Genomic DNA, 27,646 nt, shown 5'->3' with positions numbered 1-27,646 from the left:
TGTTTTTGTCGCACTGCTTTGCTTTATCTTGGCCAGGTCGCAGCTGTAAATGAGAACTTGTTCTCAACTTGCCTACCTGGTTAAATAAACTCGATTTCGTCTCTACATTATTTTGGCATCGAACATGTCACCCTCCCTAGGCGAGGGGGTGACCTCGACAATTTGTTAAAACGAGAGGCTGCTTGGATCTGTAATTTAAAGACCCTTGTTCCCTTCCGTCTCAACGTAGACTTTGATCTGAAGCCATTATTGTGATTTTGCTATTGTAAATGTTTGTAGGATTATGTAGACAAATTTGTTTTTTGTGTGCCATTTTAATATGAGAATTAACCAACGATATCAGGCACACCTGGCCATGATTACAGACACGTGTCTTTTGACACTATATAAATGAGTCATCCTGAAGTGTTTGTCATTATACTCTGATGAAGACAGCTTGTCTGTCCAAATATTGGACGTAAATATTTTTCATCTGAGCTCCTAGTGTGCGGCTCTCCTTTATTTTTTTTAAGTGTCCCACTCCACTAGCCAGCACCTCACCTAAATAGCTGTGTTTCTTTTGACCTCTAGGCCTTGAAATACATCCACAAGTACACCTCCACTTGACTCAAATGTCAATTAGCCCATCAGAAGCTTCTAAAGCCATGCCATCATATTCTGGAATTTTCCAAGCTGTTTACATACACTAAGTTGACTGTGCCTTTAAACTTCTGACCCACTGGAATTGTGATACAGTGAGTTATAAGTGAAATGATCTGTAAACAATTGTGGGAAAAATGACTTGTGTCATGCACAAAGTAGATGTCCTAACTGACTTGCCAAAACTAGTTTGTTAACAAGAAATTTGTGGAGTGGTTGAAAAACAAGTTCTAATGACTCCAACCTAAGTGCATATTTAAACTTCCGACTTCAACTGTGTTTTCAGTCCACTTGACAAGCTACCTCTGACCAAACCCACTAAAAGTTTACATCGTAAATAAAAGACAGGACATCATTTCATTAGATAATAATTTAATATAAACATTTTCAAATTCAACATACAAAAACTGTTGAAACACTCATCCTTGGCTCCTCTCAAATAGTCTAATCATTGTAATATATTTTTGACAAAAACAAAATTGCACATGAGAACATTTAAACTAGATGTTTGTGACTATCCTCGCCTGGTGATGTGTTTAAAGGGTCTTCCCCGCTGATTGACTGTCTGGCAGAGAGGATATCACAGCATTCAGCAGTCTCAAAAATACATGGGACAATGATGAGGGGCCAAATAAATACTTTTGCAGGCAGCCATTTTGACGTCACCATGGCCAGCCCTTTAATTTTCATGCGATTGTTAATGTTTTTTTTTAATCACTTCTTAAAACAAATAGCGAAATAAACAGGTAATTTTATCGCTTCCCTTGGGAGACATAGGAACAAAAAGTAACATACTGTAGAATGCAGCAGCGAGCGTCGCTATTTGGGGAAAACCTCCTTTAAAAACACTCAAGACAGACGCACATCAACATCCCAGTTAGGATGCCATAGTCAGTCAAAAGTCTTCAACCCCGTACGTAAAGGTAAAAGGTCAAAATAAAATTAAGTGACATTATGAGGGGAAAAAAAGGAAATGTAAATTAAAAAGGGAAAAACAAAGACGTGTCACTTAGTTAGCAGGTCTATACTTACGTACATGATGTAAGGTGATAAAACCCTGAGTGCGTGGCCCAGAGTTTGGACAGGGAGGGAGTTCATTCATTGGCTTCGGTGATGAGCGAGCAACCGTCCTGCCCACAGGCGTCTCCCGGCTGGAGACAGTCCTACTGCGGGAGGGTCTGCCTCTAGAGTCTGCCCCCCTCGCTCTGGCTAACCTAGGCAGTGGTCTGGTCTGATTGGACTTAGATTTAACGTTTTTTTTTTGAGGGGGTGGGGGTGGTTATCCTCAGTGATCCTCTCCCTCCATTTTGCTCCAGCCTAAATTTAGGGGCTCACTTAGACTCACTCCCACCTCTTGACATTTGTCAACAAGTTTCCTCAGTTTATCAGTTTTACCTCCCTCCGCAGCTTCAAACAGCAGGCGCTGGAAGGGGAGAGAGGAGGGGGAAGGGGGGGGGGGGGGGGGGTAGGTGAACATGCGTGCATCATCTCCCAGGTGGAACAAAAAACGAACTTTTTTTTTGTTGAGAAGTGTGTGTGTTTCAGAGAGATAGTAACTGAGAGGGAAATTACATCTTTCCATAGGGTGGCACACAGTGGAAGCTTTTGCAGGGCTTGCTGATAAAGAAGCCGGACCTACAAAAAACAAACAAAAACACCAAAACGCGGGAGCCGCACGTCAGTTTAGCGGAGGACAAGGACAAAACAGGAGAAAGAGCGTAGAATGACGTCAGTGGTTTTAGTAACTAGTTTAGTTTGTCTCTAATAGACCAAACTGTTACCGAGCAACAAAATCCAACCATTCCATTTTGTCCAACGTCAGTTGGAAGCCTTTTAACTGTCATACATTACATTGTGGCGAACACTGACAATAGCCTGTAGGGAAGAAATAGATTACAACAAAATGAAGGGAAGATTATGGGACAGCTGGGTCAAGGCACATATGCAAAGCGAAACACTGACAAGAGGTTGGGACAGCAGCAGAGTCATCAACATGTTAACAGAGCAACATACATGATATACTGTACATCCACACAACCCCCTGCTAACTTACTGTCATATCCCTCTCCCTGAACTTTAACCTTCACCCATCCACTGCCTTACCAGCAGGGCTCTACAGTGAATCCATTTTACTCGCGTGTGCACCGAAATATTTTGCTGTGCGACGAGCACCAGTTCACTGATTGTTGCAATGATTATTTCACTGTACCGCAGCCCGAGTGCCATGGAGAATACACTGAGCGCAGATTCATGACCACCATGCTTGCACCATTACTACAAAGAAAACCGCTTGTTACTTCAAATGTTTTTCATTGTGGTCCTACATTTGTGTGCCCCTAAATTTTTCAACTTAGGCGCACACGTGTTCCTTTTAAAATAGGTCAGCGTAGAGCCCTGACCAGTCTTTTGCGCTTCTATTTTTGCCCAACTAGTCTTTCCTTCTTTCACTCGCCCGTTTCACTGCCCCTACCCACGTCACTCATTGCCCCCTGCCCACCCACCCCTACCCCCCGCTAACTCACCTCAGAGCGCTCCTTGAGTTCCCTCTCCACAGCGATCGCTCTGCCGAGAAACACAGCAAAAAAAGCCTGTCAGCTATTCCCGCAATTCAAGTGCAGCGGCTTTTCAAAGCTGCGATTGAAGCAGGACAGAAGCTGCATTTCGTATGTGAAAAAGGGCATTTGAAAAGTACATCAGAACAGAGAGGAAACCATCTAGAAAGATAATCACCTTATCATAATAATCCACAGCGCAGGAGAAAGTTTGGACTTACATTTTCCAGTTGGCCAGATAGTTTGGAACGCTACTGCTCAACATTCTGGCCTGGAATTTCAGATGTTCTATATTTCCGTCCTGCCATTCTTGATGCAGCAACCTATACAACAACAACAGCAACAAATCTAACCTAATCGTCTGGAGAGTACAGCCTAGACAACAAAATAAGACCGGAGCTGCAGTTATAACACTAACCTAGATAATAGAATCCACAAGCAGATAACTTGACATAACAACCAGTAACTAACAGAGATTAAACAACAATAACAAGGCTCTAAAACAGTTCCACCTTCTATCACCATCTGTCCATGTCAAAGCAAGCAGGACTAGTTTACAACAGGTTTAGGCTGGTGGTGTCGGGTGCTTTGGGTACCTCAGGGCCAGTTCAGCGTTGGTGGGCATGGTGTATTTTAGTCTCTCCAGGATATGGGGGTGCTGGGACTGGGGCAGACAGCTCAGGTAGTGGAACATAACCTGAGTGTGGAGAAGTTTGCAATTGCACATTTCAAATACCACAAACGCTAACAAAAAAGGATTCCACTTCATAGACCCTTCCTGATCAACATTGGCTCTCTGGATTTATTTTTGTCATTGGGGCTCATCTGATCAGTCGTCATAGTGAAGACAGGTCCAGTTGCGGTTCTATTACCTTGTTGTGAAATCTGAAGCAGCTCCAGTACTGGGCCGAGCTGAACGGAACCTCCAGCCTGGAAGGGACAGTTACTAGGCAACGCTGGACCAGGTCTGAAAACATCCGGAGCTCTCTGCCGTTGGAGGGGCTCCCAGCAAGCTTACTGCTGGTAAAAAGGAGATAACTGGAGAGAACAGTAAAAAGGTTAGTTAGGTTAGGTCTCTGGGCCTACCCCCCACCTGGACGTTTGCCAATGCTAAAGCAGCCCGTCAGAAGATGAGTGGAGGATAGCTGCTAACACACCACACTGGGGTTGGTTAGTTGGTAAGGCCTTCTGATTGGATGCAAAGTCATCCTGATGAAAGCCTGTGCTCCCACTTGGGAACCCTCTTATTGTACGTGTGCCTGTTTATCATCGCTAGAAGGAGCATTAGATCTGGCTTGACCCTCATCAGATGTGGCCCCTTCATCCCATGGGACGATAGTACCGTCCTTATGGCGATACTGGGTGAGAAGATGAAGCGGATGCATGTTAAGGAGTTGGTGTAAGACATTGTAAGACTTGACTCACTCCATCCATAGCTTTTGAAGGACATTTAGCTGCATTACGGCTCCCAGCGCGCTCTCGAAAGCGTCGATCGCCTCCCCAACACTACCGTGCACCCACTGCCACAGACTGCAAGACACCAGAAAACACAACACTGTCTCGGACTGTATGAAATGACTTATCAAGAAGCCCGACTGTCATGTTTTATTGTATTGATGAATTAATTAATAACCTAATTCTAAAAGCCTTTATGAAAAGGTCACCGTATTATAAACTGTTAGCGGTAAATGTTAACGATGGTGCATTGAACCGCCATATATGAATAAGAACTGAGCTTATGTGTAGTGTAGGGTCAGCCAGCATGTCACAGCGCAGTACAGCACAATACTTACCAGTGGACGAGGTTCAGGTAAGGCTTTTGGTGACGAAGCTGCTCTTGAAGTTGCTTTTTGATAACTGGGCCTCTCAGGATGTCCTCTGTTGGAATACCAAGGATGTACCTTGAAAAGAAATGGAGATTGCATTAATTCATTGAACATTTAACCATATACCCCCTCTACAAAAAAGGTAGCAACTTGGTTTACAAAAAGTCCGTATTATTATAATTTTTTTTAAGTTAAGAGAGTTAGGACATTAATTCCTGCTTAAGTTCTGGGAGGAAATGTCCTACCGGAGCACATCCACAGGTTTCTGTTCACTTCTCTCCCCATCACAGAAAGACAGGACAAACTCCCGGAACAGAGGAGTGATGCAACTTGACTTCTCCTGTTCAGAGACACATACAGTGCCTTCAGAAAGTATTCACACCCTTGACTTTTCCCACATTTTATCGTGTTACAGCCTGGATTTAAAATGGATTCAATTGAGATTTTTGGAATTATGTTTTGACATTTTTACAAATTAATTCCAAATGAAAAGCTGAAATGTCTTGATTCAAGTATTCAACCCCTTCGTTGACAAGTTCAGGAGAAGAAAAAAATGCTTAACAAGCCACATAATAAGTTGCATGGACTCACTGCGTGCAATAATAGTGTTTTTACATGATTTTTGAAGGACTAACTCATCTCTGTACCCAACACATACAATTATCTTTAAGGTCCCTCAGTAGAGCAGTGAATTTCAAACACAGATTTAACCACAAAGGGAGGTTTTCCAATGCCTTGCAAAGGTAACCTATTGGTAGATGGACATCTAATATCCCTTGGTGCATGGTGAAGTTCTTAATTACACTTTGGATGGTGTATCAATACACCCGGTCACTACAAAGATACAGGCATCCTTTTAACTAAGTTGTCGGAGAGGAAGGAAACCAATCAGGGATTTCACCATGAGGCCAATGGTGACTTTAAAACCGTTAGAGTATAATGGATATGGATGGACCAACAACATTGTAGTTACTCCACAATACTAACCTAAAATGACAAAGTGAAAATAATAAAAATATTTCAAAACACGCATCCTGTTTGCAGTAAGGCACTAAAGTAAAACTGCAAAAAAACGTAACAGATTTTACCTTTGTCCTGAATAAAAAGCATTTTGGTTTGGGGCAAATCCAACATCACTGAATACCACTTCATATTTTCAAGCAAGGGTGTGGCAGCATCATGTTATGGGTATGCTTGTCATCAGCAAGGACTAGGGAGTTTTTCGGGGATAAAAAGAAACAGAATAGAGCTAAGCGCAAGCAAAGTCCTAGTGGAAAACCTGGTTCAGTCTGCTTTTCAACAGACAACGGGAGAAGAATTCATCTTTCAGCAGGACAATAATCGAAGGCTGAAAATATACTTCAGTTGCTTACCAAGACGCCATTGAATGTTCCTGAATGGCCTTATTAGTTTTGACTTAAACCGTCTGGAAAATCTATGGCAAAACTTGAAAACGGCTGTCAGCCAACTTGACAGAGCTTGAAGAATTTTAAAAAGAACAATGTGCAAATATTGTGCAATCCAGGTGTGAAAAGCTTTGAGAGACTTACCCAGAAAGACTCAGCTGCAATTGCTGCCAAAGTTGATTCTAACACATATTGACTCAGGGGTGTGAGAACGTATGTAAATTAGATATTTCTGTATTGAATTTAATACATTCGCAAGATTTCCTAAAAACATGTTTTCACTTTGTCAATATTGGGAACTGTGTGTAGATGGGTGAGAATTTGTTTTTATATTTAACCCATTTTGAATTCAGGCTGTAACAAAATGTGGAATAAGTCAAGGGGTATGAATACTTTCTGAAGGCACTGTAGGTTAGCTAGGTCATGAAGAATCTTAGTGCAAAAAAAACACAAAATGATGTCACTACATGTAAATTGACTATGCCCTTTTTAATTGCATCTAAAGGGATATATAACATTTGAAATGACCAGGAGTGCCACCCAACCCACTAACAGACAGACTAACCTGTGCCATAAAGAACTTGCAGGTGTGGTAGAAGACCTCTGCATTGTGTGGACACTGGGACAGAGCCCGTAGCCACATGCAGACACCCTGCTCACAGTCCCCCTTCCCCACGTAGAGCCCTGACAGGGCATCTAACAGGACACAAGACTGCGGGCACAGCGCCAACAGGGACTCACACAGCTCCAGGCCCGCATCGTACCTATGGGGTGCAAGTCAGTTTTAAGTTAAGACTAGCAGGTAGATATTAGTAGAACGTTTAATGACACACACAGCCACCCAACCACATACGCACACACATTAAGACCTTTCTTGTCCAAACACAAAAGTAAGGCTGGGTGATAAGACCAAATGTCATGATATTTGAATAACTTATTTGACAATATTTTATGTTTTTTAATAATAAAAGTTAAATATTTATGAGTAGTTCATGAACCTAGGGTGGCAACATCTACAGTACCAGTCGAAAGTTTGGAGACCTAGTCATTCAAGGGTTTTTCTTGATTTTTTTTCTACATTGTAGAATAATCGTGAAGACATCAAAACTATGAAATAACACATATGGAAACATGTAGCAACCAACAACAAAAAAGTGTTCAACAAATCAAAATATATTTTATATATTTGAGATTCTTCAAAGTAGCCACCCATTGCCTTGATGACAGCTTTGCACACTCTTGGCATTCTCTCAACCAGCTTCATGAGGTAGTCACCTGGAATGCATTTCAAATAAACAGGTGTGCCTTGGTAAAAGTTAATTTGTGGGATTTCTTTCCATCTTAATGCATTTGAGCCAATCAGTTGTGTTGTGACAAGGTAGGGGTGGTATACAGAAAACAGCCCTATTTGGTAAAAGACCAAGTCCATATTATGGCAAGAACAGCTCAAATAAGCAGAGAAATGACAGTCCATCATTAGTTTCAGACATGAAGGTCAGTCAATCAGCAAAATGAAGTACTTTGAAAGTTTCTTCAAGTGCAGTCGCAAAAACCATCAAGCGCTATGAAACTGGCTCTCATGAGGACCGCCACAGGAAAGGAAGATCCAGAATGACCTACGCTGCAGAGGATAAGTTCATTAGAGTTACCAGCCTCAGAAATTACAGCCCAAATAAATGCTTCAGAGTTAGACATCTCAACATCAACTGTTCATAGGAGACTGCGTGAATCAGGCCTTCTTGGTCGAATTGCTGCAAATAAACCACTACCAAAGGACACCAATAAAAAGATGAGGCTTGCTTGGGCCAAGTACAATCAGTGCACAGACCAGACTCTGCCTCCCAGTGAAAGAACCCTGGTCTGTCTAACACAAGCAATGGATATTAGACTGGTGGAAATCTGTCCTTTGGTCTAATGAGTCCAAATTCGGGATTTTTGGATCCAACCGCCGTGTCTTTGTGAGATGCAGAGTAGGTGAACAGATTATCCGTACATGTGTGGTTCCCACCGTGAAGCATGGAGGAAGAGGTGTGATGTTGTGGGGGTGCTTTGCTGGTGACACTTGCCGATATATTTAGAATTAAAGGCAGACTTAACAAGCATGGCTACAACAGCATTCTGCAGCGATACGCCATCCCATCTGGTTTGCACTTAGTGGGACTATCATTTGTGTTTCAACAGGACAATGACCCAACACACCTCCAGGCTGTGTAACGGCTATTTGACCAAGAAGGAGAGTGATGGAGTGCTGCATCAGATGACCTAGCCTCCACAATCACCCGACCTCAACCCAATTGAAATGGTTTGGGATAAGTTAGACCACAGAGTGAAGGAAAAGCAGCCAACAAGTGCTCAGCATATGTGAGAACTCCTTCAAGCATGTTGGAAAAGCATTCCAGGTGAAGCTGGTTGAGAGAATGCCAAGAGTGTGCAAAGCTGTCAAGCATTGAAGAATTTCTAACAGAAAACACTTTTTTGGTTACTGCATAATTCCATGTGTTATTTCATAGTTTTGATGTCTTCACAATTATTCTACAATGTAGAAAATATTAAAATGAAAAGAAAAACCCCTACTGAGTCAGGCTTAAATCAACCAACATCAGCGCCTGACCTCACTAATTCTCGTGACTGAATGGAAGTAGCTATGTTCCAACATCTAGAGAAAAGCCTTCCCAGAAGAGTGGAGGCTGTTATAGCAGCAAAGGGGGGACCAACTCCATGTTAATTCCCATGATTTTGGAATAAGATGTTCAACGAGCAGGTGTCCACATCCCATCGCACCCATCGCTGCGTCCCTGCCCAGTCATGTGAAATCCATAGATTAGGGGCTAGTTCCTTTGTCATCTAGTGTACATTATAAGTGATTTCAAATGGGGCTCTATCCATTCTGATCGTTTTATACTGTTCAACTTAAGCCAAGTGCTCGAGCAATTCTACTCTTCTTGACTGACATGGGGAAGTGGCATGCAGAAGGAGAGTGACGACCCAAGTAGCAAACGCATAAACTATACTGAACAAAAATATAACGCAACATGTAAAGTGTTGGTCCCATGTTTCATGAGCTGGAATAAAAAAGGTCCCAGAAATGTTCCATACGCACAAAAAGCTTATTTCTCTCCTTTTGTGCACAAATGTATTTAAATCCCTTTTAGTGAGTATTTCTGCTTTGCCAAGATAATCCACCTGACAGGTGTGGCATATCAAGAAGCTAATTAAATGGCAGGATCATTACACAGGTGCACCTTGTGCTCGGGACAATAATGTACTGATATCCTTATATGAACTGTAACTCATTGAAATTGTTGCGTTTATATTTTTTGTTCAGTATGTAAAAAAATAAATTTTAAAAAGCCATTACACACGTCGGAAGTTGCATATCACATTTAACAAACCAAACACCAAAATACCATTATAGAAGGTAAAGTAAAAACACAAACCGGTCTGTGCATCAATACCTGTATATAGTCAAATACGGTATACCGCCCAGCACTACACACAAGACAGATTTTATTGGGTGCCACACACACACACACACACACACACACACACACACACACACACACACACACACACACACACACACACACACACACACACACACACACACACACACACACACACACACACCCCTAGCTAGCAGAATGTTAGCGTTGAGCTTACTTTCCCAGCAGGCTGTAGCAGGCGATGAGGTTTGTGTATAGAGGCAGACAAACCAGGGTTCTCTCACTGGGAGGCAGAGTCATGTCTGTGCACTGACGTACTGCATCTAGCGTTGAAAAAACAAGAATGAAATCAATGCCCCTCTCAGCTGTAAACAACATTTACATCAATGTGGCAGTAATTGTAGAAAAATGTAATAAGTAACTGAGTGGAAATAGTCGAACCGGAAGCGTAACATTTTTAGGCTTGCAAGCAAACTACATTTGCCATGAGTAACTGCGGACAAAGTGAACATTTATAGACCGTGTGAAAAAGCTAAGTAGACCTGTAAAAAAAAAACATGGACAGTTTCCATGTGAGTCGTCGAATCGTGGCGATGGTGAAAGCTCACCTTCGAACACAGCGATAAGTGTATCAGGCTCGGTGCGGACGTCGAGCGGCTTTCTCCAGGGGAGGGTGAAGGACTCTGTGCTTACCACCCGGGAAGGGTTGGAGTTGGCTGGGTCATACAAGCTGGCCGGCAGGCGGTCAAACTCTGTCAGGTGGATGAAGGCCAGCCAGACTAGGCAGCGGTCACTCGCGGTCAGGTGGTCGGCAATGCACTGCTCAGTGACCGACTTCAAGGCATTCTGGAATGAACAGGGATGCCAGAGAGGTGATTGTTTGCCCTTGAGCATCTTGTGCATTTTGTGTAGCAGTAGCTAATCCAAGAGGTATTAAATCAGTTTGTCCTGACGGTGGGAAAAAAAGATGCCATATGACTAGGAATTGCCCCGGGAATTGAGGTGTGCAGATAGATTGTTGGCGCTCTCGGTTTATTTCTTTGCAGTTGCTTACCTGTAGGATGGCCAGGGCATTCTGTAGCCGGCCGGTGAATACGCTGAGTTGGACCCTGTAGAGTAGAGACTCCAACAGCTGGAAGGACAGCCTCTCAGAGAAACCACTAGTCCAAGAACAGTCTAGTAGGTACTGCAGCAGACGACCACACACGTAGTCCTTCCCCTCAAACGAGCTCTCCATGGTTAGGTACTGTGTGTAGGGGGGGTTAGTTTAGACCTAATACACTATAACAGCATATTGGCTACATGCCTGGCCTGCCAATATTATTCTTCTCAGACCAGTTTATATTTCAGAACTCGAGCTTTGATAACTAAATAGACCAGTTGGTGTAGCTCTTGTGAGGCACAGCGGAGCGTAAATTGAAATAATTAGCTTTTTTTATTATTTTACTGGATATGATGGTCCTGGTGCTTTCAAGACAACTGGGAACTCTGGAAAAAACAAGGTCAAATCATGACATCAGTGATCTTCAGGTTGGAAAGTCAGAGCTCTAGAAACATGCCCGAGTTGGATGACCATTCAAAAAAACGATTTTCCCCCAGTCGGATCCCATTATTTTCAGAGTTCCCAGTTGTTTTGAACGCACAGACGTCGGAGATTTTCCCAGTTCTCCAGTTGTTTTGAACACGGCATTAGTCTCAGCGGAGGGAGGGAAAACAGCAGAGGGTCCGCTCTCTCACGGTCCCTGCTCTCGCCTTCCTTTCCTCCGGTGAAACCGACCAAAGAGGGGACCCGTCTTCCACCTGATGGCAAAACTCGAGTCGCACAAGATCTGTCCGTGCACAAATTCACGTTGTTCCTATGACCAGAGAAAGTGAAATAGGCCTACTCCTCAATATAAAAATAGACATGACGAGCTGCTAAGAATGATTATTTTTAAATGGTGGACTATCGAACACTTGACTCCTCATTCATTGCAGCTGCAGTGGAAGTAGTTAGAAGCATGTTATGTTCGGTAATAGTGTTGAATAAAAACAGTGTTGACAGTACTGAAAAAAACGTACACATGAACTCGCTCATTGCTCCCGAGTGGTGCAGTGGTGTAAAGCTCTGCATCTCAGTGCTAGAGGGGTCATTACAGAACCTGGTTTGATCCCAGGCTGTATCACAACCAGCCGTTATCGGAAGTCCCATAGGGCGGCTCAGAATTGGCCCAGCATTGTCCGGGTTAGGTCGTCATTGTAAAATAAGAACTGATTTGCCTAGTTAAAGAAAAAGGCACATATTTTTTTAAATATTTTTTTTAAAAGAGCAGCCATTTGCTGTATTATTTGACAGTCTCTGGTCATGGTTTTAAAAGTAATGAAATCTCACGTAGGCTAGTATTAAACTTTGCTGTGGCCGGGGTTGTGGAAGCTGTAGGTAGGCATATCGATTTGAGCTATCCGATTGGCCAGCGCAGTAGGCGCACTCGATTTAGCCACAGACCTCCATGTCTGCCGGGTAGGCAGAGTTCGACTTTTCAGACAAATTAGATGGTTCAAAATGCCAACACTTTGCCTACCTGGTGCGCAGAGCTTCTGAATCAAGTGCACCTACCGCCTTCATGCTTTTATCGTTGGCTTTTCTACAGAAATGTTTGGTGACCGACTAGGAACGCCTTGAAGATCGACTGGTTGGTGAACACTGCTGCAGAGGGTAGGTTGGACATGAGAACTTACACTCCACCAGACTTGGTAGTCGGGGGCGTGCTCAACAGCCATCTCACACATCTCCTGCACCTCGCCCCTCTTCCCGCGGCGGGAGAACAGAGACAGGTAGTGGCACCAAATCTCTGGGTTGTCCCGGTTGTCCTCCAGGGCACGAGACAGCGTGTTCAACGCAGCATCCAGACACTCCGCCACTGAGCTACAGGGAAGCAACATAATACAATACTTATATCATGTTATATTACAAAACATACAGTACCAGTCAAAAGTTTAGACACACCTACTCATTCAAGGGTTTCTTAACTTTTACATTGTAGAATAATAGTGAAGACAAACTATGAAATAACACATTTGGAATCATGTAGTAACCAAAAAAAAAAAGTGTTAAAAGAAATCTAAATATATTTTATATTTGAGATTCTTCAAAAGTAGCCACCCTTTGCCTCGATTACAGATTTTCACACTCTTGGCATTCTCTCTACCAGCTTCACCTGGAATGCTTTTCCAACAGTCTCGAAGGAGTTCCCACATTTGCTGAACACTTGTTGGCTGCTTTTCCTTCGCCGGGGAATCCAAATCATCCCAAACCATCTTAATTGGATTGAGGTCGTGTGATTGTGGAGGCCAGGTCATCTGATGCAGCACCCCATCACTCTCCTCCTTGGTCAAATAGCCCTTACACAGCCTGGAGGTGTGTTTTAAATCATTGTCAGGTTGAAAAACAAATGATAGTCCCACTAAGCGCAAACCAGGTGGGATGATTATCACTTCAGAATGCTGCAGTAGCCATGCTGGTTAAGTGTGTCTTGAATTCCAAATAAACTCACTGACAGTGTCACCAGCAAAGCACCCCCACACCACGTCCTCCATGCTTAACGGGGAGAACCACACATGTGGAAAACGTCCGTTCACCTACTCTGCATCTCACAAAGACACAGCGGTTGGAACCAAAAATCTCAAATTTGGACTCCGACCAAAGGACAGATTTCTACCAGTCTAATGTCCATTGCTTCGGTTTCTTGGCCCAAGCAAGTCTCTTCTTATTAGTGTCCTTTAGTAGTGGTTTCTTTACAGCAATTTAACCATGAAGGCCTGGTTCATGCAGTCTCCTCTGAACAGTTGATGTTGAGATGTGTCTGTTTATTTGGGCTGCAATTTCTGAGGCTGGTAACTCTAATGAACTTATCCTCTGCAGCAGAAGTAACTCTGGGTCTTCCTTTCCTGTGGCGGTCCTCATGAGAGACAGTTTCATCATAGCGCTTGACGGTTTTTGCAACTGCACTTGAAGAAACTTTCAAAGTACTTGATATGTTCCGGATTGACTGACCTACATCTTAAAGTAATGGTGGACTGCCGTTTCTCTTTGCTTATTTGAGCTGTTCTTGCCATAATATGGGCTTGGTCTTTTACCAAATAGGGGTATTTTCTATATACCACCCCTACCTTGTCACAACACAATTGATTGGCTCAAATGCATTAAGTAAAGAAATCCCACAAATTAACTTTTAACAAGGCAGACCTGTTAATTGAAATTCATTGCGGGTGACTACCTCATGAAGCTGGTTGAGAGAATGCCAAGCGTGTGCAAAGCTGTCATCAAAGCAAAGGGTGGCTAATTTGAAGAATCTTAAATATAAAATATATTTTGATTAGTTTAACACTTTTGGTTACTACATGATTCCATATGTGTTATTTCATAGTTTTTTATATCTTCACTATTATTCTACAATGTAGAAAACAGTAAAAAAATCAAGAAAAACTATTGAATGAGTAGGTGTGTCCAAACATTTGGACTGGTACTGTATAATACACATCCAATCTGATACACATTCGTCACCCAAGAAAACAACTATTTAACACACCAGATCCAGATTTGAGTATGACTTGAGTAGAGGGTCATACATACACAGACACTTACGTTTCTTTCTGGCTGAGGTATTTGAAGGCCAGTTTGATCCACAGCTGTGCGTCGCGGGGGCTCTCCAGGACACTGGTCTCCAGGTTGGATATGTCGTCAGTCTCACTAATGAAGTACCGCTTGTCGTCTGGGGTCACACACACATCCATGGCAGCAGACAAACTCCTCTTGGAACACCCGTCTATGACAAGGATTAAAAAAAAAACCGACAAAGAGCAAAAAGGATAAAGGTAAAACTCTCCAGGAGAAAAACTCAACCGGTTGTGTTCTGCACAATTGAAGCGGAGCAATTGCTGTGTTCGTGCCGCATTTCCATCATTTACACTGCGCTTCAGATCAAGTTGTAATTCTGCTCGTCCGTTGTGGTTTGTTGTTGGGAGACGAACCTACTGACTGACTCACCGTACTTGACCGGACCAGGGTTGGCGTCTGCACACTCGTCCCCGCTGTCGTCCCCTGCGCTTGGGCTGGCCTGGCGAGTGGGCTGAGGCCTCCACCTCCGGAGATCCTTACACGTGGTGAAGGGAGGAACTAGCCAAAACACAAGTTAGACTAGAGTCAGAATGCTTCTATTGTGGAGTAGGTTCCTTAAACTCGCAATATATTGTTGAGTGAATAGGAGATAAAACAAAAAGGAAGGAAATCTCACCATGTCTTTTGCTTTCATTCACTTTGCTCAACAGTAGGACGGCCTTCTGGTCCATTCCCATGCGATCCTTGTTTGTCCCAAAAAGCTTTTTTAAATACTTTTCTGAAAATAGGGACACAAGCAACATTGGCACAACTAACAATGTCAGTGAAAGCCTCAAACACATATTTATCATGGAGTAAGAGATTCAAGATTTAAAAAACTTGCATTATTAAATCGCCAAATCCATGAATTCTAAACTCAATGGCATTTCAATATTGCCAGACGCAGTGTGGTTCTGTTACCTGTGGCAACACTGATGTCATCAGTAGTACTGCTCTCCGAGCAGCCAATCAAGGCCAGGTTGTACGACAGGATATCCTGGAAAAGCTGGTTTCCACTGAAAGTGCAATTTCTCATATGCTGCCTAGAAACAGAGCAGGAGAAGCCAACATCAGATCACCCAAATGAGGTGGGGTGATCATAATGAAACAGAAATGAATACAGACTCACATGCATGTTCACACACACACACTAAGAAGACCAACTTACCACTCGCAGTCATCGTCATTGCATGTGCCTGTGAGGTCGAAGCGGCAGAAACACTTTTTGGGCACTACAACGTTGCTGTAAGACACAGAGCTGAGTGATAACTTCTCCTTGGTCCGAAAGTACGGACTGAACCTGAAGAAAGGCAAAAAAAACAGGAAGAGGAAAAGGCGAGAGGTTCTTATTGAAAGGTCATTCTTAGCACCAGCCATGTGTAATTGGGAGACGGCCTAGCAGTGAAGTCGCCACCTACCTGTAAGACTTGAAGACCAGGAGAGGGCTGCGATATTGTCCGAACGGGACAGGCTTTAGCTCAGCACGGCTTGACTGGGCAGCCATTATGTCTACATCCACCTCTATCACCTGAACATTAAAACATGTCAGTCTTACCATGGAGAATGAATGGAAAACAGTTCCAGACAGGACGTGTGTGTCGGATGCTAGTCCAGAAACTGTACATAACCATCTAAGTAGCATTTAAAATCACAACAAAAGGCAATCTGAATTCAGTGCGTGTAGGTTCCAGTTAAACTATGCTTTACCTTCCCAGCTGGAGGTTTCTCCACAGTGCCACCTAGCGCCCGTAGTTCCCCGAGCAGCAGCTCTCCTAGGTTGGCCTGCTGCTTGTCCATCGTCTGCAGGGCCTCCACCTCCAGCCCTAAGAACAGCTCCCCAGGCCCAGGGGCCTTCACCTTGGCTGACTTGGCTGGACAATCCTTGACCAGCCCAGTCCCACCGGGCTCCAGTTTAGGCTTGGTGAAGGCGCCCGTCTCTCTGAAAGAGCGCCTGCGAACACTCTGGGTGGAGGCGGAGGGCGCGGCTGCAGCGGCGGGTTCCACGTCGCCGTCTTCAGTCTCAGCGATATCCTCACTGCTGACCAGGGTGAGTTTATCCTGGGTGAGGTCATGTAGGGATGGCTGGGGCAAAGGGAAGGGGCTGGTGGGAGGGGCACTGGGCTGGCGAGCCCTGGGGATTGGGGTGGAGGTGGCCTGGGGTGGCGGGGGTTCGGGGACAGCTCCTCGGTTGTGGAGGGCCTGGGCCTCCTTCAGTTTCTGGATCTTTAGGGCGTACTCGGACTCTAGCAGCTGCAGACGCTGCTTCTGGGCCAGGAGGTCGGCGAAGTGGCGTTCAGTCCCGCGGGGGGCGACAGAGACTTCCACCCGCAGACGTTTCACAGGCTGTAGAATGGAGGCAGGGAAGAGAGACTGTTTAGAGAACACTGGCTTTTACTTATGGCTGGGTCGTGTGCAGTTGAAAGGAAATGGGAGGAGACTTTCGAAACAGAGGTGGTGTTACAAGGCCAATAACACACATTTTCCACTTCAAAGCAATTTACGATGTTGTGCGCTACTGGACAAGGCCTTGAACACATTTCTATGTTTTATCAAACAACAAGCGAGGGCTCCGGAATAGCATAGTGTGGGTCGGTACGCTGTGATGCTCACCGAGGGATGGCTGACGTCGGTGCGTCGTTTCTGACCCCCTGGCTCTCGGCCGGCGGCGGCCTGGGCTTGGACCACCTCTTTCTGCAGCTTCAAGCTGTGGTTCTTCTTCACTGACACACGGAGCTGAACACGATGAACCTATAGGGCGGGAACATGCATGACAGACGTTAAAGGGTAGAAACAAAACATTTAAGAGCACCTGCTCTTTCCATGACAGACTGACCAGGTGAATCCAGGTGAAAGCTATCGTCCCTTATTGATGTCACTTGTTAAAATCCACTTCAAAATCAGTGTAGATGAGAAGGATTTTTAAGCCTTGACACAATTGAGACATGGATTGTGTGTGTGCCATTCAGAGGGTGAATGGGCAAGATATTTAAGTGCCTTTGAACGGGGTACGGTAGGTGAGACACACCGGTTCTTGACACGCACTGGTTCGAGTGTGTTAAGAACTGCAACGCTGCTGGGTTTTTCACACTCAACAGTATCCCGTGTGTATCAAGAATGGTCCACCATCCAAAGGACATCCAGCCAACTTGACACAACAGCGGGAAGCATTGGAGTCAACATGGGCCAGTATCCCTGTGGAACGCTTCTGGCACCTTCTAGAGTCCATGCCCCGACGAATTAAGACTGTTCTGAGGGCAAAAGGGGGATGCAACTCAATATTAGGAAGGTGTTCCTCATGTTGGGAATACTCCCGTGTAAATGACAGATGAGAGCTAAAACATAAACACGACCAGTATGATAACGCATCAGAACCTTAATTAGCTGAATCAGGTGTGTTGAGAGTGAAAGACATCACACCCATTAGCCCTCCAAGGAGAAGGCATGACCACAGCTGCTATATACACGCGAAGGAGAAGTGAATGAAATCTGCCGTATCCTTCGGAGACATTCCTTTTTAGCTTGGCATCTTCCCAACATTCCCAGTAGAAACAATTCCTCCTCCACTGTTCATCTTCCACTGACTAAAACCGCCAGCCAGCCGACTCATTGCTCTCAGCTAGGAGTTTCCTTCAAAACTTCATTCCCTTTCAGTTTCACTTCCCCTGGGTTCCTTCCTAACCGACACACCTGTTCCTGGAGCCTGTGGAGGAGGGTCTTGTTGGCGCTGACGATCTTCTCCGAGGCCAGGAGCTGTTCTTTGAGCTTGGCCACCTTGGCCTCAGCTGCCTTCAACGCCTCCTTCTTCTTCTGCTCCTGCTGTAAGAGCTGCCTCAGGATGCCGTCGTCCTTCAGGAGCAGGTTTCTGGGAGGAGGGAAAGGGGAGAAACCATAAGTCCGAGTGATTTTCTGTGAGACAACTACTGAAAATACCAATGTGTTTGGGGGCCTCACCTGTGTTTGGTCAGGTTGGTCTCTGCCTCGGTCAGCTGTAGCTTGGCCGCTGCCTTGGCAGCAAAGTCCACATCGGGATCAGAGCCTGCAGGAGAGGACACAGCTCGGGGACTGTGGTCCATCAGAACCTTCTGTTTCTCCCTACTGCAGCCAGTCAACAAATAAAACAGTGAGACATTTTTGTCAGTGTTTTTAGTTTAACCTTGATATAAACCAGGCTAGTCGATTAAGATCAAATTCTTATTTACAATGACGGCCTGGCAACAGGCCTCCCGTGAGGACGGGGGACAGGATAAAAAAATACATACTAAGATAAAAATGGACACTGGCAACAGCACAAATACACCAGCAAACAAACAGCGGGTGTGTGTGTGCGTGCAGGAATGTGTGTGAAGTAAAACATGCTTCCTTACATAAGGCGACGCAAACTAGTGGCAACTACATGTCTCAACAACCCGTTCATCTATTTGTCCTTTGAACTCCTCCGGGGACACCAGGTCCTGTTTGAGGTTGGCTTGGAAGGAATTCCAAGACCACGGGTATAATGAATGAAAGGCCCATTCGTAGCCCATAGCGTGCCACCATTCACATTTTAAAGGAACATCCTTCCTCACCTTGGTGCCTTTAGTATAGCCATGCGTGTTAATGAACGGTTGTATCCATCGATATCGCCTGGGTAAGAAGAACTACATCACTATGTCAGGCCATCTTCTGGGGAAACCATACCTGGCTATTTCTTCTTTCAGCAGACGATACTCAGCCTTCTTGGCATCAGACAGAGCCTCCGGAGTTCTGACTGGATCGTTCTCCTCAGACCCCGACGTGGGTTTGGCTTTTGCTGCCTAGACGTTCAGAGAGAGAGCGAGAGAGAAGAAAACAAAACATTAACTGCCCGTCCCCCTCAGATCATATACAATTAGCACACTCGCAAGCATCTCAAATTAGAATTCTGCCATTCACATATACATTGAGAGGAGGACCTGGAGGCTAAACTGTTGGGCCACACTCACACACGTACCTCTGCGGACCTGCGGGCCTCCTTAATCATGAACTCCAGGCCTCCGAAGACAAACTGTGTCTGTGTAGAGCTGCTGCAGGTCTCCATGTCCGAGTCGCTGTCGTCTGAACCGTTGAGCTGGACCACCACCGCCTTGTGCCGCGGGAGCTGGGGGAACAATAAAAAAAAGTCTGAATTTAAAAAATGGGTCATCGTGAGGAACGCCATTATTCAGAGAGACAAACAGGAACAATGAGGGCTAAGTGCCTTGCTCAAAGGCACATCGACAGACTTTTCACCTAGTCGCCTCGGGGAGTCGAACCGGCGACCTTTCGGTTACTGAACCAACGCTCTTAACCGCTAGGCTACCTGCCGCCCCGGAACGTTAACTATTTGGAAACCTGCGCTTCTTCACATGGACTTCCTTAAACTGTTTAGGTTTGGTTGGAAAGCCAACAGGAACTAAAATTGACTATGAGGTTGAGATGAACATGTTTACTGGTTACTTCAGTAACAACTATGTATTAGCCTGTAGTATATTATCTACATTGTGTTATTGTCCTTACCACCAGTGGGAGCCTGGGGTGGTGATGCCCGCGGCTGAACTTTTTGTTTCGTGGCTGGGGTGCTGTGTTGAGGCTGACCACACTCCGGTTGCTCATGGGCACCGGCTGAACCAGACTGACCAGGGGGGAGGGAGAGGGGGGGCCGCTGTCAAGGGTCATCTCCTAAGGGGGAGGAAGACATTTTTAAAGCCAGACTCACCAAGCCCACTGTTCAAAGACAATTATTTGCTGTAGTAATGGAAAATATCATGATTGAGTTGCCCATCTCATATAGCAGCATAACGAGATAAATTAGCATTGTTCAACACCTGTAAATGAACAGAGTGAAAAATATGCATCTTCTGTTGAGCTGAATTCACTTTCTAGAGTATGAAAGACTCCTAAAACAATACAGACAACGCGTTCATGTCACTTTACGCTCCTGTGGCGCCATCTAGTGTTGTACCGCAGGAAGTACCACCTTCTTGTTGGCCATGGACATGAGGCAGGTCTCTCTGAGCAGCATCTCCTCCTCCTCTTCCTCGTCAGCGAACGGCGGCTTGGGGGGCGGCTCTAGCTCATCCGGGGGCGGGGGCATTGGGGGTAAGGGTGGAGGGGGCGCGGACGGAATGACAGACAGGAAACGCGACTGACCCAAATCCTGAAAAGAGGAAAGCCGTTTAGTTTCACCTATAAGAGAAGCATGGTTTAGAGTTTAGAGTGGAACGTACAATTCTGTATTGAGGGGGGTCCACGGGGAAAGGCATGGGCATGTGAGTGAAACATCCTGGGACCTCAAATGGATCATGTACTGGAGAAGAAGCTGGAAAGAGACAAGAACAGAATTTTAGCCAATCAGATTCTGACAGAAATAAGACTGTGAAACATCACAAAAGCGGCATGGTTTGATGACCATGTGCCTACATACAATCCTTCCACGATGTAGGATGGGTTCTATATAACACCTTCAGAAAGGTTGAACAGTGCTGTGAGTGCATTCGCAGGTGAGCTGATTGCTCACCCGGAGAATTGGTCTCACTGTCAGTATCCATGGCAACCTCGTCGTAGTTGTCATACTGGTAAAGGTTCCCTGAGGTGTCCAATCCCTGTTTACCAGAAGACTTCCTAGTGTGGTCGCTGTCTCTGGACTGAGAGGGACAAATAGACATTTTTACTTCAACATTTTCTCAGTCTTTTTCTCTTATCTGGGAAAGTGAACATTTCTGACACAGATCCCAATCACTGGCCCCTGCCTCATAACCACTTGTGTAGATCTGTAACGATTGGATAGCTTATAAGCAATATGGTGAAAAATTCACCAAGTTTTTAAGAAGGCACGGTAGAGCCACCTCCATATTACATACTCATATCCAATCATTTCGAAGCTACTTGAAGTGCCTAGGGAGTAGGGGCTAGGGCATTCTGGACTGCGAGTGGTTTGAGTAAAAATAAAATAAACGATTTTAAACATTAAAATGACCAAAACCAAATTGAAACGGTAAAAATGATAATGAACCAACATTTATAGTCTCTTTACTATGTCCTGATTGCTAACAGTCATCAAAACGAAAGCTAGATAGTCAGGAAACATAAAACAATTCAAAGCGATGGATAGAGGATTTATATTTTGCCATTTTGACAGCAAGGAAATATAATACATTTGAAGTGCGGCCCTCCGGACCTTGTTGAAGACCGAATGCAGCCCGCAGGTCAAAGTGAGTTCAACACCCCTGGGCTAGGGTCTAGGATGGGTTTCTGGACAGGAACTCTCGCTCTCTCCCTCTTACCTTGCTCGGATTGCGCAGCAGTGGCGGCTTGGAGCCCCCGACCAGCTTCATGAAGCGGTTGTACTGCTCGTCCTGATTGGACAGATCCCGGATCTTGCGGATCTCTTCCTCCCTCCTGCGACGTTCCTCCTCCTCCTGTCTCCGCAGCTCGTCCTGGTCTCTCTGCTGTTGGAGCTTCCAGGTCCTCAACTGCTGCTTCCGGAACGCCTGCTTGGCCACCGAGCCTGGGGTACAGGAATCAAGAGGGGGGACATTTTGGGGGAAAAGCCTAAGCAATACATAAGCAGTTTTGTAAACTCAAGTTTGAGCTTTAGAAATCTAATGAACTCCATGTTGGCACCAAATGTTCCAAGATTAGAATGTCAGTTACATGGAACGTTTGGTGCCAATATTGAGGACAGTTTGTATCTGACTAAGCAGAAAGGCCCTCCTCACCTGGGCTGACCATCTTCCTCCCTGGATACCCCTTGACCGGAGCTTTGCTCTTCTCCACTGGAGGCTTAGCCCCAGCCTTGGCCTTTTCCTGGGGCTTGTTGGCCAGCGCTTTGGCCTTCTCCGAGGCAGCAGAGGAGGCGGACCTGGTGGTGACTCTGCCTCTTTCGGCTGGGTTGGATGCGCTGGATGTAGAGCTGGAGGTCTTCTCCTGGGAAGGCTTGGCGTTGGTGATTTTCTCCTTGCTCGCCTTCATTACCTGCTGTTCTTTCTGCTGCCACTTCCTGCTGGCTGACTGTAAGGCCAAGAGACGTAGCTGCAGCTCAGACAGCTCCTCGTCTTCATTGCTCCCTTTCACTTTAGGCTGCGGAGGGGGGGGGGGGGGGGGGTAATTATAATGGGATTTTAAATAGGTATGGCCTAAGGGCCAGATGACCTGGATCCTATCCTTGACAACAATGCAACTCAACTTTCGCAAGTGTGCATTGTGTCAATGGACATTTCCACATCTCAAGTCAACATTTGTGACTAAACCACTTTAAACTAGATAAAGCCTAATGCCTTGACATAAAACATTTTAACTAGGGCTGTCAAACCATTAAACTAGTGAATTGAGGTAATGGCATTAATCACAACTTTAGAATTTGCTCAAATTTTGCCCTAAAGAAAGATCTTTCCATTTAAGAATCAGTATATTGAGTTAGACATACCATGTTTTGATTGTAAGGGATGGAAACACAAAATAATGCACATCAGAATGTTTGAATAGCATTTTCACCATAAACACAAAAGTAACAGTAATATTCAGCTAGCTATTAATGCGCACAATGTTTAAGCAGGCCTACTGCCTCCTATCAATGTTTAAGCAGGCCTACTGCCTCCTATCAATGTTTAAGCAGGCCTACTGCCTCCTATCAATGTTTAAGCAGGCCTACTGCCTCCTATCAATGTTTAAGCAGGCCTACTGCCTCCTATCAATGTTTAAGCAGGCCTACTGCCTCCTATCAATGTTTAAGCAGGCCTACTGCCTCCTATCAATGTTTAAGCAGGCCTACTGCCTCCTATCAATGTTTAAGCAGGCCTACTGCCTCCTATCAATGTTTAAGCAGGCCTACTGCCTCTTATCAATGTTTAAGTTTAACACTTGCGCACAACACACACAGGGGTCTTTTCACAGTCCCCCAAATCCAGAACAAATCCAAGAAAGCGTACAGTATTATATAGAGCCATTATTGCATGGCACTCCGTTCCATCTCATAATGCTCAAGTGAACAGCAAACCTGGTTTAAAAAACCCAGATAAAGCAACACCTCACGGCACAACGCCTCTCCCCTATTCGACCTAGATATGTAGCTCTGTCCTTGAGCTGTTCTTCTCTATTAATGTTTAGTGTGGACCCCAGGAAGAGTAGCTGCTGCTTTTCAACAGCTAATAGGGATCCTAATCAAATACCACGTACCAAAGCTTCAGGCATACTAAATGAGTGGGACTATAGGAAAAATAACTGGCTCTACGGATACAAAGTACAAAGAGCTTAAAAATCTTGTCCAACAATGTTATGAAAGCACTGCAACCATCTGTAGTGTTCAGATAACTTTACACACATAGGCCTACACTCTCCCACCCTCCCACACCCTCTCTCACATACTCCCACCCTCCCACCCCCTCTCTCACATACTCCCACCCCCCCCCACTCTTGAAGAATCTCTTCGAGTAGCCTATTCCTTTTCAATTTTTCCTGTGCCATCCAAATGTGTGCATAGCCTAACCAGTGGTCAAGTTATCAGGTTCCTAGCTAGGTAACATGACTAACTAGCTAAACAATGTTCACAAGTAGTTTAAAACTGCCTGCGACATGCGCAAACAAACAGCGGCAGAAAGAAAAAAGACAGCTCTGGTAATACTGGGCAGAACTTTATGTAGTTTGGGTTAGAGGCACATGGTCTTCAGCGACGTAAAGACCCAAGCTGTGTTCCGTGTGGTGTTCTGGCCTAAGAAGGTCAGTGAGCAAACACGCACGCCTAAAAAGGTTTACGCGAGGTGTCGAAACGTGCGCCGATAAACATGTCGCGCAGGACTAGCGCGTTAACTTTGACAGCCCTCATTTTAACAGATGCCTACCTTGACAGGGGACGGAGTGGAGTCCTCTGACGATTCGCTGCAGCACACACAACCCACTTTCGAATCCTTCGTCTCCCCCTCTCTCTTCGGGTCCTCAGATTTGCTGCTGCAGCACACACAGATTGTTGTGTCCTTTTCCTCTTCTCCTAAATAGTCAGTAGACAACACAAACAGGGTCTTAACATTGTGGCTGATAAAACAATACATCATTGATTATAGTCAAGTCTGCTTCACAATGTTTCCTTAGTTAATTACCACCACGGTAGCCATTGCTGCAGACTTGTGTTGTAGCGTGGCTTTGGTACACACCTTTGGGAATAGAAAACGGGGCAGCGACTGGTTCAACTGGACCTCTTTCACTCTCCACGTCGCTGTCCTCTTTCTCCGGATCTTTCTTTTCCGTTTTCGTTTTGAGTGCATCAATTTCTGCAGGAGTGAGGAGTTTCTGTCGTAGAGGCTTGAGGTTGAACGCCTGAAATACCTTCTTCTCCTCCGCAGCGCTGTCATTGGGAATACTGTTAGTGTCGGGTAATGGCTCGGTCTGGGGATTACCGGCAGAAACCTCAGGCTCGTTCAGAGCCCACAGGTCTTCTTCGGGCTTCAGAACCAGGTTCTCTTCTTTTCTAATACATTCCAGCTCCAGCTGAATCTGTTTGTACTTGGTGAGCAGATCCTCAAAGCTCTCGTTAACACCGTTCTCGGTTTTGGCAGCGTTGTGGTGCATCATCTGCTTGTTTCTTACCTGGTTCCTCCCCATCATTACCTTCTCTGAATTCATGAAGTGAAGGAAAGGCACAATTAATGAGTTTTATTACGACATACAAAGACTGACACTAATAGCAAAATGTATTTCGATCCAAAATCCATTTCCAGGTCAACAGCACAAAGTATTTTGTCTCCAACTCAAAATGCTACCAATCAATTGAGCTTTGATGGCAGGGAGGGAAATACAGTGTAAAATCAAATGTTACAAAACGGCAGATATATTATTAGCTAGAGGCGATATGGTAACTGCAATCAAGGCTAGTACAACAGCCAAACAGAGGAATATGTTACAATGTGTAGTTACATTTGTTAGGCTTTTACCTTCAGCAACATGGCATCACACATTTTACAATCATACAGATGCCATGAGATGAATGCCAAAAGGATACGTTTGTTTCTCGAGGGAGATTCTTTCTTGTTACTGTGATTCTCTCCGGGCCCATAACGTCCGGGGGGAACCCTACCGGTCTCTCTCCCTCCACCACATCCGTCTCCCCAGCCTCCCCGTCCCCAATCCAAGCGACCGTCATCTTCTGGTTTCCACCGGTGCCTAAATCGACCCAGAGCTGTGTGACTTCGTTCCCAGAAGCTGGAACGTGGGCTCTGGTCACAGTGAGGCCCCAGTGGCGGCGGCCGGTCGGGTCCGCTTTGCTGTCTGTGGTTCGGGGGGAACGGACTATGCGAATGAGGTCCGCGGTTGTATGGCATTAAGAGTCGAAAATCTGTCGGCTGGTTACCCATAAGAGGTGGTAAACTTCGCGCCGACGGTTTCGATTTCCGTGTATTTCGTGATGAATTGTTGTTCGTACTACTAGGCCTCATTGTATCCTGCTGTATAAGCACCTTTTCGTCGGTGTCATCATCGCAGATCTCCCCGTCTTCTAGCTCCCCTTCGTCCGTCGGAGACCGATTGCTTGACTTTGAATCCATTTTGTTGAGTAAAGAGGCGTTAGACTAGTACTTAAACGCACAACATGTGTTTGCGACTCCAAACTCGGATGTATTATTGTGTTGTTACGCCAACGTTAAAGGACATAACGCTAACTACGCTATTTCTCTCCCTTCTTCTGCTTGAAGCCTGGGGAAGTTCCACCGCAGAAGTTGAGGGGGGGCCGGTGTACATTTGTGACGCTATGCAACACTCCAAATGCCTCGCTTGGGTGGAGCTCCAAAGGCACGTATGCGGACTTCTTCTTCTTCGATGAGGTTTAACCGCGGTTGGCATCCAATAAATGTTGCATTACCGCCACCTACTAGACTGGAGTATAACTCCCTTATACTATGCTTGAAAAAGTAAATAAAAAAAAGCAAATACCCTACCATCTAGCAATACACTCACAATTATACTTTTTTTTAAAATAAAAAATATTAATAATAATATATATGCAATACCTCAGTATTTAAATATATTTAGTCCTACTTCAGGATGGGACACCACCACTCAACACACCCTGTAACTCTTCTGACGTCAAATCTCGCCAAATACCTCTCTGCCTGTGCCACCACAAACTCTATTTTCTGCGATTTACGTTCCATCCCTGCAGTACAGTTGATAACCATAGCTATAAATGCCCAAAATTAAATCTTACTGAAACATATATCACTTGTTGGTTTATCCTTCTGTACTGGTAGTTCTACTACCCTGTGGACCCATCTTCCTCTACTTTCTTCAACGCCTCAGCATATGACAACTTCTGCAGTACTCTAACCCTGGAAACCTCAACCTGCCTCTCTCACACAGGACATTTCTGATCCCCAGCCGCATGGGTACCCCTACAATTAACACATACCACGACTTTCCACAATTACGATGGCGCCGGAGGGGAGGGCTGCCGTCTTATCGGCTCTTAACCAACCATGCTATTTTGAAGATCCTGGACTTCATGACAGGCCACCTGTCATGCGAATTACTTTGATAAAATGTTCACCAATTCCAAAAAGTTTAAGAGACCTAAAGAGAAATTCATGTTCAGTTGTGTCAAAGGCTTTACAGAAGTCCAAAAATAAGACAACCGCATCTGAGTCAATTGAATCTGAATAATCTATAAAGTCCAAGACTAAACAAATGTTAGAGCTTATGTGACAGCCCTTCATAAATCCTGTTTGAGTCTCATTTATAATGGTATATATTCCTTTCTTTAATCTTTTGCCATAAAGCAGAGCAATCAATTTGAAATCAATATTTAATAAAGTAATTGGTCTCCAACTGTCAATGAGAGAAGGGTCTTTATCGGGCTTCGGAATCAATGAAATAAGGCCCTGTTTCATAGTGGAGACCATTTCCCCACTTTTAATGCAATCTTGAAAATCGGGTCTTCTGGTAACTCTCAAAACTGTCTATAGAATTCAACCGACAGACCATCAGGGCCAGGGGATTTCCCTTTTTTCTTTGAATTCAGAGCCTCTCTAATTTCTTAGATTGACACAGGTGAATCGCAAACAGTGGAAATCATCCTCCATTACAGGGACATAAATTCTGAATGTGGCAAATGTAGCTTTCACAACCATCTTCCTGAAATTGAGAGCTGTAAAGGTTTTCATAAAAG

At 44.9% G+C, this 27,646-nt stretch overlaps 1 protein-coding gene across 2 annotated transcripts; it reads right to left on the bottom strand.

Moving 5' to 3' along the window:
* Positions 1 to 994: 994 nt before the first annotated feature.
* On the bottom strand, positions 995 to 26,255 carry LOC115152313 (zinc finger C3H1 domain-containing protein). Of its 2 annotated transcripts, none has more exons than XM_029697076.1 (35): positions 25,490 to 26,255; positions 24,645 to 25,103; positions 24,336 to 24,481; positions 22,218 to 22,578; positions 21,783 to 22,006; positions 21,035 to 21,143; positions 20,727 to 20,818; positions 20,477 to 20,656; positions 20,017 to 20,178; positions 19,472 to 19,618; positions 19,180 to 19,295; positions 18,454 to 18,597; positions 18,190 to 18,364; positions 17,113 to 17,250; positions 16,210 to 16,845; positions 15,921 to 16,030; positions 15,671 to 15,802; positions 15,424 to 15,545; positions 15,140 to 15,241; positions 14,893 to 15,021; positions 14,491 to 14,671; positions 12,585 to 12,771; positions 10,921 to 11,112; positions 10,475 to 10,712; positions 10,084 to 10,189; positions 6,989 to 7,187; positions 5,263 to 5,357; positions 4,985 to 5,092; positions 4,617 to 4,721; positions 4,064 to 4,229; positions 3,788 to 3,888; positions 3,413 to 3,514; positions 3,162 to 3,201; positions 2,212 to 2,274; positions 995 to 2,062 (listed from the first exon to the last, which is right to left on the bottom strand). In XM_029697076.1, the coding sequence occupies exons 1-35, from the start codon at positions 26,028 to 26,030 to the stop codon at positions 1,925 to 1,927; spliced, it is 6,246 nt and encodes a 2,081-aa protein (XP_029552936.1). In that variant the 5' UTR covers positions 26,031 to 26,255; the 3' UTR covers positions 995 to 1,924. The 2 variants fall into 2 exon arrangements, with proteins under 2 accessions (XP_029552936.1, XP_029552935.1); XM_029697075.1 differs by having other exon boundaries at positions 21,017 to 21,143; positions 25,490 to 26,254.
* Positions 26,256 to 27,646: the final 1,391 nt, after the last annotated feature.

The sequence above is a fragment of the Salmo trutta genome, chromosome 17 (assembly GCF_901001165.1).
Source record: "Salmo trutta chromosome 17, fSalTru1.1, whole genome shotgun sequence".
Taxonomy (NCBI): Eukaryota; Metazoa; Chordata; class Actinopteri; order Salmoniformes; family Salmonidae; genus Salmo; species Salmo trutta.
The sequence above is the reverse complement of the archived record's forward strand: the minus strand, read 5'-3'. Positions and strand labels throughout refer to the sequence as shown.

Coding starts and splice junctions, on each gene's coding strand:
- LOC115152313 (XM_029697075.1), bottom strand. CDS start 26,030: ATGGATTCAAAGTCAAGCAATCGGTCTCCGACGGACGAAGGGGAGCTA. Junction 18,598..19,179: donor CTGAAAGAAGAAATAGCCAG/GTATGGTTTCCC, acceptor GACTGGCTGCAG/TAGGGAGAAACAGAAGGTTC. Junction 14,672..14,892: donor CCCTGGTCCGGTCAAGTACG/GTGAGTCAGTCA, acceptor TCCTTGTCATAG/ACGGGTGTTCCAAGAGGAGT.